The 10000-nt window shown below is 37.0% G+C and overlaps 1 protein-coding gene and 1 non-coding gene across 2 annotated transcripts; one reads left to right on the forward strand and one right to left on the reverse strand.

Annotated features, from left to right (window-relative positions):
* The first annotated feature begins 1525 nt into the window (after positions 1 to 1525).
* Positions 1526 to 1639, forward strand: LOC128358056 (U5 spliceosomal RNA). Its single transcript, XR_008321271.1, has one exon. It is a non-coding gene; the product is annotated as a U5 spliceosomal RNA (small nuclear RNA).
* A 3642-nt stretch (positions 1640 to 5281) lies between these two features.
* stac3 (SH3 and cysteine rich domain 3) lies at positions 5282 to 8899 on the reverse strand. Its single transcript, XM_053318201.1, has 12 exons — positions 8857 to 8899; positions 8354 to 8432; positions 7687 to 7840; positions 7455 to 7552; positions 7235 to 7295; positions 7018 to 7106; positions 6731 to 6800; positions 6412 to 6461; positions 6185 to 6267; positions 5934 to 5985; positions 5659 to 5796; positions 5282 to 5438 (listed from the first exon to the last, which is right to left on the reverse strand). Exons 1-12 carry the CDS (start codon positions 8862 to 8864, stop codon positions 5331 to 5333), a joined length of 990 nt encoding a protein of 329 aa, XP_053174176.1. The 5' UTR covers positions 8865 to 8899; the 3' UTR covers positions 5282 to 5330.
* Positions 8900 to 10000: the final 1101 nt, after the last annotated feature.

The raw sequence follows: 10000 nt of genomic DNA on the forward strand, positions 1-10000 counted from the left end.
ATATTCCTGCTTAAATGTGTCCCTTGGATAAAAACGTTGTTTTTAAATGTACAGCTAACATTGCAACATTACTGCAGCCATTTTTGTTTTGGTCAATGGACGTTGACGCTGTAATTAATTGTAATTTACTCCTCCTGTTTCTTTCGGTGTAAATGGATGACAAAACGCAGTCTCTGCACAGTAATTTTGTTTAAAAGTTCATTTAAAAGTTTACCTGAAGCTCTTTTGAGGCTTTGTTTCCTGTGACAGTGTTTGAGCTGCGGTTTAAATATAGTAACACAAAGAGGGATTTTGGCACTCATTTTGACGACTGAAGCTTCATATTAGCTTCAGATCAACTTATAAATATATTTTTGGAGAGCATAAGGACTGTGGATTTTTGTCTCTCATCACTTACATCTCATGTTCACCATAGACAGGAAGTACAGTTACAGCAAGAAAAACTATTTTGATATTCATTTGGACACCTGACTGCCAATTAAGGCTGCTGTCATCTTGATTGTAAAAAGCAATGGGTTATGTTGCTCACATTTATAAGTAAGCTATAACTGTTACAATTTTAATCCATCTTCGTTAACCATGACGTGGTGTTAAGTGTTTCATACGAAATATTAGAAGACAAACAAGTAATCACGCTGCCTTGAGGCCGCCAGTAGAAAAGCATAATTACATCTGATAGACAGTTAAAGACGAGTCATAGTAGTAATGACAAGTAAAAATATTCATGTATCATATTGACTTTTTTGCAATTGTTTGCCATTGCTCCGGCAGGGTGTATATTTATTTGAATTGGCCTCAAATGGAAAACACAGCCTTAACACAAAGTATTCATGTCTCGACTGTGAGGCATCAATTTCACCACGTTTGAAAGGAGGCTGTCTACATTGTAGCTGGGCTATAAAGTCATCATGTCTTTATTTCTTTGGTAAAAATGCTTATTTTGTTCAATATAAAATGAACATGAACTAGATACGATTAAATATTCTTGTGACGATGTTAATTAGTAAAGAACAGGCTAAAGTGTAAAACAAGCTCCAATGAGATGATAGTACCTGACCAGGAAGTGAAGCGGAGAACTATCTTGAATGTATCGTCTCTATATTGGCTGCGCATGCGCGTGAGTAGCTGTCTGTAAACAGTGTAAACGGCAACACTTTCCCATTTAATGTGAAAAAAACATCACAGTGTCGACTTATTATGCTTTTTTCACCTTATCTTTTAGCGAAAAAAAAAAGTTTAAATGTTAAAATCATAGGGTTAAAATGCTTTTATTTAAAAAAGAGGCGTGGTTAAGGTCGCAGTGTTACCCACAATGCACAGCGCGCGTGTTGCAGTAATAGCATAAACTGTTTTTACTTGTTACTTTGTGACCCAAAGTGATTGTTGACACTATAGATGGGGTTTCTATTTAAAGGAGAATACCACTTAGTTTTAACGTTGCATTCTTGTTTTCATTTAAACGAAACGTAAGTGAGGACGTTAAGGCGGAGAACAGGGTGGGCTGCTCCAACACTACTCAGGCAGTACACTCTTGTTTCTCTTCAGATCGTATAAATCTTTCGCCTTTTACTAAAGATTTCCGTGGAGAGGAACAATAAGAGTTTCCATTAATTTTTTGATGCCCTGCGTAAGTGGGGCTTCCTATCCTTGTCAAAAAAGAAATCATCTCTTGTTATTGTAGTGACGTAATTCCCTTGAAAAATTGAAATTGGGTCGCTAGAGTTTAAATGTCACCACTTTGACACATAGTTGTAACAATGTATTGTAGTTTCAATACATCAGGAAGACGTTTGACAATGTCACGATATTAAAAACAAAATCAGACCCTCCAATAAATGTGTCAAACATTCAAATGGTCATTAAATAATATCATTTACAGAAAGAAATATAAAACAACCCTCGATGTAGTCAGCCTTGAATCAGCTGCATTAAGTGTATTTGACCACTAGGCGGCAAACTCAAACTATATCACTTTACAAGGAAGTCCACAAAGAACCACATTTAATAAGGGTTAGGTTGATATTTCGAGAAAAAAAACTCTCAATTTTTTAGATAAAAATTGCAAATTTCCGAGAAAAAAAACTTACAAATCTGCGAGAAAAAAACAAAAACCAAATTCCGAGAAAAAAAAAAAACTTGGAAAAAGGGTGTTTTATTCTGCCAAGACTTGTCATGCAGTATGCTGCCGTGGAAGTACTGATCTAATTGTGCTTTTCAGTTGGGTTTAACAATAAGGAGATACTTGTGTAGCCAAGTTATACTAAAATAGGTTATAAAATTAAAACAGAAGCTGCTGCTTGAACAGGACGGCCACACATTTATTACTTCACTTTTCTGATCACACATCAATTGCTTCACATCCATACACACTCACTTCCGTTCTACTTCTTCAAATTTATGAGAAATAAACTTGTATATTCACTGATTTTATTCTTTCTTTCAATGTCTTTTCAAAGTCCGGATGCTTAGGATGATATGGTGATTCTGGGCTAAGATAAACACATGGTTAGAGTTAATTTATGTTTATTCCGGTTGAGCATTCACACAGTGAAGATTTATTTTGAAGGAGTATAACGGAAGTGAGTGGATGTGCAGCAATTGACTTGATCAGAAAAAAAGCGTAATAAATGTGTCCGTCCTGTTCAAGCAGCGCCTCTGTGTTTTAATTGTATAACATATTTAAGTATAACGCTCAGTTACATAAGTATCTCCTTATTGCTAGAGGTTTTTTTCTTGCACATTTGTGAGTTTTGTTTCTTAGAAGTTCTGAGTGCCCTAATACGCCGTCGTAATGAACTGAAGAAAGAAAAACAATTAAATTTTATTTTCATTATCATTTGGGTCCTTTTATTGATTTAAATATAGCTATCCTTTGTATGATGTTTATTACAGTACTTTGTTGAGCAGAGGCATTAGACAGATGGTAGCGTTTTAGTCTGCGGTCCAAATCAGTGGGTGGCGATAATGCTCCCGAAAGCTGTGTGCCAGCCGCCAATGCAACCGAAAGAAGAAGAAAGAGAAGGAAAGGAAAGGAAAAACAAAATGTCGAACTTTATTTAAAACAGAAGATTACTCATCTCCGGCTCTTGAGAGGCTATAATAGTTTCTCTTTATATGTCATGGGTTTGTTGTGAACGTGCGCGACAGTCAGAGTGGTTTATCCAGACTAGCAGCCCGAGAGAAGGAGCCCTCTCTAAATGAATAAACCAAACTATCACACGTTAGCGAGTCCTGGACCAGAGAGAAGAAGGCGACCAGATGAGATAGTTCCACATACAAAACTTATGATCGTGTAAGGTGCTGGTCATTATTGTAGTCAGAACAATGTTAGGAGTATATGTCCTCTGTTAAGACCACTCATGGATGCTGATGTTTAAGTTAAGACCGAAGACAGTTTGACAGTGCTGCTGCTGCTGCTGCTTGTGATCAACAACACATCACTGGCACACCACCAACTAAAAAGCAAAGGAGGAATAAGAGTAGAGTAATAAGAGTGTTATCTGGAAAACCACCTATGATGATGATTTCACTAAGGTGGTGTGCAACTTATCTTGAACACAGAAGGAGAGATGTTGTTGGTGCTGGTTACAGTGTGCCAGCTGGTTTTCTTCAAACACATAAGATAAGATTGCATCATGATAGAAACTGACATTAGAGAGAACATGAATGAAAAAAGGTGCATTTACAGTCTTAAGTTTACTTTGGGATGCAAAAGTGCTGCTTCTGATACTACCGTTTTTAAATTCTCAAGAGATGTACACAACTTTTATAAGTGTTAAAGTGTGACTTTTCATGTTATTTATGTTTCTCCATTAATGAGGTGAGAAAAAAAAGTCCTTTTGGACATATTGTCATCAGACATCGGATCTTTCACACAGCTGGTTTCTAATTAATTTAATCTTCATAGCAAACTCATTGTTCTTCTTAATGTCTTAAATTATGAAGATTGTCAACAAGGACTTTCCTCTCTGTCTTTGGAGAAGCCATAGATTAATCTGAAACTCAGATCAGTAAAGTGTCAAGTTTAGTTTTTTAATCTGATAAAAAGAAATAATTTATACACCTTGATTGTATTTTATCACCTAGTAGTTGTTGGTTTTTTTTTAAACTTATCACACTACTTAGCACCTTATATTTTAATTTGTATATTTTGGTAAATGTTTTGCAATAAAAAAGATGAAGGAGGAAAGAGAATCAGTAAAAGTGGATGATTAGATTTGTAATATTTGCAGCTGGGTAACATGATTATCCCAGAGTTATTAATCACAGTCTACTCTCAGCCTGGATTTGATACAGGGCTGCCAGTCTAAACACAGGATATGATGTGTGCTCAAACTGCAGTGCAAGTTACGGATGACTTCAGCAGCAGCAGTGGGACTATACTGCTCCTATTGCATGACATCTTACATTTTGACAGACTTTTGGCAGGTTGTTAAGCCATTATGCAGATAAGAGTTAAAGGAAGTCACAGGTTCAGAAATGAAAACAAATGACTTGTAAGGAGAGTGCTGCCACTTCTGATAAGGAAGCAATTGTTCGAGCAAATTGATAAACATTTTAAATAAAGTTTCACAGGTAGCTTTTAAGTGCACTTCAGATTTAATAGAAAGATTTATGCTCCAAGCATGCAGTTAATTTTATCAGCAGCAATTAGTGCAAACATTTGAAACAATTGTAAGAAGTATTGCAGGGTTTGGTTGTATTTTTACAATGTTTTTGTGGTTCATCAGGATTGCATGTGGAATTACGTACAAGCCAAATCTATGAAATGTTCTCTGCAATTTGTTAATATAAAGCTATGTACATGTTAAAATGGCTTGACTTCAAAGCTTCTACAGTTTTAATATAAAGGATAAAGTAGCCTTGCATATGTTTCCCATCAGTTTCCAATTTCTTTGAGGCCAAACTTCACTGATCTGCTGTAATATGTAATGGGAGTTCTCATTGTTCACTTCTTTAAGATGCTGTATTGCCAAACTGATTTAGAAATGTACTTACTTTACTTTGTCAAATATTATAGTAAGCCTCTGTAAATCGTCACCTTCATATCAATGAATGAACTGCTTCATAGCTCTCCAGGATTTCTCAACCTCTCCTCAAACGAAAGCAATACATCCCCTGATTGACTTACAAATGTACATATTAATGAGACAGTTTTCTTTTCCACTTACAGCTAGTCCATCTCTGCAGTGACAGACATAATAAGAGCAAATCTTGATTTTTTGGGGGGATAACAAATATAGAAAATTGTTGAACGATCAGGAGGATCTCTCTAGTTTGTATTGATTTTTAAAGTGTTTTGCTGGTCCTTTCATTGCAGATCATGGTTTTCATGTCACAGTGATCTCCTCCAGCAGATCAGCGGGGAAGTAGCCCAGCTTGCGTCCGGTGCTGACCTTCAAGTAGCCACCTTTCTCATCTCCTTTCTTCACCACAATCTGAAACACAGAATGACACAGAACAAGCCAACAGGTCAGTATCAGTGTTATCTTGAAACACACTGAAGAAAACAGTAACACACTTTGACAGCTAATTGTACTAAATATATTACACATGAAAAACACTGTATTGATGTTTGTGCAAAATCTGATGAGAGGCTTGTTGCCTGTCGTTCAGTTATGCACATAATAAATATAAACTGGACAATAGTGCAGTTACCTGATCTTTCTTCAGTGTGATTTGTCCCATCTCTCTGTTCCCTACAAAAGAGCGTGTCACTTTGAAAACTCTTTCGGATGCACGCACTTTTATGAGGTAGTTGGTGGGGAAGTAGCCTGACTTATCCCCCATCTTTCCCTGAAAAGTGAGCAGACTTTAAGTTCATCCTCACCAGAAATAAAATGGAGCAAAGAAGGATCAGATCAAATCAGGTTCATTGCAAAACTAAAACAGGAAAGTTAAATGTGTCGATGAAGGCTAATAGTCAGACTCACCCTCCACCACTCTTCATTGGAGTCATCCAGTACCGTGATCCGATCACCAGGGCTAACACACAGACAAACTCATGTCTTTTATCACCACATAAAACAAGTTATGTCTGTTGACATATTAAAGTCAATTTAACTGAATAAATAAAATAATATTGAAACTGTGTGCAATGGGGGGACGTGTGTGTGTGTGTGTGTGTGTGTGTGTGTGTGTGTGTGTGTGTGTGTGTGTGTGTGTGTGTGTCTTTTAAACTTACTGGAAGTCAAGGTCGTCTTTCTCAATGGCCTTGAAGCGGTAGAGAGCCAGGTAATAGTGGGTCAGTGAGAATGTGCCTTTACTCTGTTGACAAAACAGCACAGATTCTGTTGTTTATGACGACTGATTTATAACAAAAAATATGTGCACATGTAGTATTAAAGCTGGCAGATCAGGACCTTAGCCCTCTGTAGCTGCTTACAAGGAAAACTGAACACATTTTCTTACCTTTTCATCTGCTTTGTCTCCCCCTTTCTCCTTCTTATCATCAGGCTTCCCTGTGTGAAAATCAGAGTCAGAGAAATCAAGTCCTTGCCCAATAAGGACAGGATTTAAATCCACTATATTTTGGAAATGGATAACAAATCATTTCCTTTTGGGTAGGGAATTTTCTTGTAGGATTAGTGACTTTTTTCCACTACACTAAAGCATTTTCATGACATGATGAAATTATTTTATTCAACTCCATGCTGGATATAGTAATATGTTCATAATGTGCCATTTTTATGACCACGACTAGCAGAATAAGCAACATATTTCTTTGTACCTTCTCCTCCCTCTTCACTCTCTTTGGGCTGCTGGTTCTCCTCTTCCTCTTCTTCCATCATCATCATCATCTTGAGGAAAAACATTGTAAACATCAGCATCATACACAATTTTTTTGACTATGTATTCATATTGAAACCCTTTAAAGACATTGTATTTGCTTAATAATTGCTTTAATTGTCTTGATTTATGTTTTCTGGTTTCAGTGAATGAATAAAGACAAGGAAACATTTTATTCATTTAAATTTTAGTATACAAGGTGTGATTAAAATTCAAATATATGCTCACGTTTTTCTTGTCATTTTCATTCTTTTTGCGCTCTTTATTCGCCATGATGACTCCGACCCGCAGGGTATCAAAGACTGGGTCATGATGGTCTGGTTCAGGATAAAATAGTTACACAGATAATCAAAGTGTGCTCGTTCATTCATAAGCTTTACTCTTTTACAAACAATGAATGAAAAAACCTAGATATACATTATCATTCAGCATTCAGTGTACTCACTTGAATCTTGTTGGTCAGTGCCGTACAGAGGGGAGCTATAGGCCCTTCTGAAACCAGGCGGCTACCAGGAAGAAATAGAGAACACCATGTTTCAATGTGTCAAGACATTTGTGGTCATGGATATCACCAGGGGTAAAATAATGGGAGCGATAAATATACAGTGCAGTACTGTATATTTATCGCTGTTGTTGCTGAGCTCAGCAGAAGGAATAGGACTCACAATTTTGCCAAAGCACCTCTGGAACTCAACATAGTGCTGACATGAATGGTGGATGTTGGTCTTGCAGTTTTTACACCTCAGAGCAAACTTGTTGTTCACTGAAAGATAAGCAAAGGAACAGCAATGGTGCCCGTCAGAAACCAAGACTCAAGTGTATAAGTATCCCATCTATGAGAAAGAATAGCGTCACGATGTTTATATTTGTGCATGTGACATTATTTCCAATACATACAGACTATCATGCGAGCGCAGACATCACAGAACTTGGGTTTCTTGCAGTAATGGTCTTTGAATTTGTGGGGTTTGTCATTGATACGGATAACGGGTTCTTCTGGTTCTGGTTCTTTCTCCTCCACTTCCACCTCCTCCTCATAAATGAAATAGACCTGGATACACAACAAGACACATCTCAGTCATTTAAAACACAGAATTCATGATCATGTTTTGCTGCTTTCCAGGACGCATTGCCTGTAGAGGGGAAGAAATACGATGATGGGGATTAAGTTCACATTTTCTTCTGGCAGAAAGAACATATACAACCAAAGTCACACAGGAGCATTGCCACTGAAGTGTGCATCTTTGTTTAATGCATTCTTATGGGATTTAATTACAACTACCTACTATTCTAAGGACGTGCCCATACAGGTTTTTGAAAAGATTTTCATTCTATTGTTCAGCCTTATATTCCTTTTACTAGCATCTAAATAGTCATATATAGTTCATCAGTTAGCAGCGTTACTTTATCCCACAGGGGAAATAAAAGAAAGGAACACCTAAGTCAGGGCTCATGTTTTTCCAATCAATGCTGCATTGCGTTCCAGTCCCAGCTGGCGGCTATTTTAAACTGCCCGGGAATGGCACCTCTGACAGTGGGGGGTTGACATGGTCCTGTCACTCACAGTATCTCCGTCCTCCTTCACCACATTGTCAGGAATTGGAGGGTTGTCATGGATATCCACAGAGTTTTTGTCATCCTCCCTGACACAGACATACAATGAAAAGAAAACAAAGCCTTAAGTGAGATCAAATCATGTGAATTTGGTTAAAAAACTAATTTCTAACTTTTTTTTTTTACTATTTTTTTCTGAAGGTGAACACTTAAAACTTAAAACTTAAACATATTAATAACACAACATGTCAACATTAAGGTTTTCACAGGACAGGATGTGACTGACATGCTTTGTACCAGTATCAAATTGCCATTCCACCTTAAAATAGTTGAGTGGTGATACACACACCTGTGATACAAATTTCAAAAGAACATGGAGCATCATTGTAGCTGAAGACAGAAAAAGTCAAACTAAGCTCAAATTAAAAATGAGATATTGAAAAAGGTGCACGCAGGCAAACTAGGACAAACAAGACATTTGTCCTGCACATGTTATAGAGGTATTATACTCACTGGTCCATGGTGTTAGGTGGACGAAATCAGCACCGCCCCACCTACAAAGACAGATATATTCAGGTTTCTCTGTATCTGTAGCTAATTATTGTGAAGGGTTTTGCAACAATTAATAAACAATCATGATATCATGGTTAAATTAAGGGTTAAAGGATTTGTCATACGACTTTTTAAAGCTACATACAATAGTAAATTGTGTAGATCACACTCCTAGAAAAAAACCTGTAAAGACTTAAACTTCAGTTTTTTTTCATATCACCTGTCATTTGCCATTACTGGTAAAATCAACAAGCACCATGAGCCAACTATGTATATTTCACACAAACACAAATAGACAGCAATTTAGGTCATATTAAGCATGCATTGTATCTCTTCCATGTGTAGAAGTTTGCCTTCACATGGCAGTCAATCAAAATGTATGAAATTTTGGCTCAGTATTTTATGATCCTTTACCATCTATAAAAGGTAATGATGATCAGAAAACTTACAAACTTACACAGAAAAATGACAATATTTGTGATGTGGGAAGTAGATTAGTACGAACACAGCAGATGGATATATTCTTGTGTCTGTATTAACACATAACATGAACATAAGAAGTTAGATTTAGCTGTATAACGCACTTGCATACGCACACAGACACATCGTGCACTTGTCCACTTGACACAAACTATTCTAGGTTTGTGAAATTCAATCTCATCACAGCTAAATCTGGTTGCCTTTGCCAGTCATGGAAAAAAGAGAAACGTTTTTGAAAATGTAAGAAGTAAATATCAAGCTTTATGAATCAGTACTAATATTCTCAATGTGGAAATTATTCAACTAATATTCCACAGCTTATGCAACAAAATGTAACCCACTGACAGTAAACTGAGTTAAGTGACTAACTTTAACACTTTTATGGCATTTGCAACAAAATGACGCAAACTGCAAATTTAAACTGGGACATACCTGTTGTCAAAATCCACACTGACAGCAGAAGAAATCCGGTGGGTGGGTAAATCTCTGAACTCGTCCTTCACCCGCTGGCAGTGACTGAATGCTGTATGGTCAGTGGACTTGAGTCTAACAAACCAGCTGTCCTTACTTCAGGCCCTCAGGATTCTGTGACCTGTACAGTCAGGACCCTTTCTTTATTCCCTCT

This window comes from Scomber japonicus, chromosome 4 (assembly GCF_027409825.1).
Source record: "Scomber japonicus isolate fScoJap1 chromosome 4, fScoJap1.pri, whole genome shotgun sequence".
Taxonomy (NCBI): domain Eukaryota; kingdom Metazoa; phylum Chordata; class Actinopteri; order Scombriformes; family Scombridae; genus Scomber; species Scomber japonicus.

Excerpts from the sequence above, each read along its gene's own strand:
- stac3 (XM_053318201.1), bottom strand. Across the intron at positions 7,296-7,454 it reads AGAGGTGCTTTGGCAAAATT|CCGCCTGGTTTCAGAAGGGC; the intron begins GTGAGTCCTATT and ends TCTTCCTGGTAG. Across the intron at positions 5,986-6,184 it reads AAAGACGACCTTGACTTCCA|CCCTGGTGATCGGATCACGG; the intron begins GTAAGTTTAAAA and ends TCTGTGTGTTAG.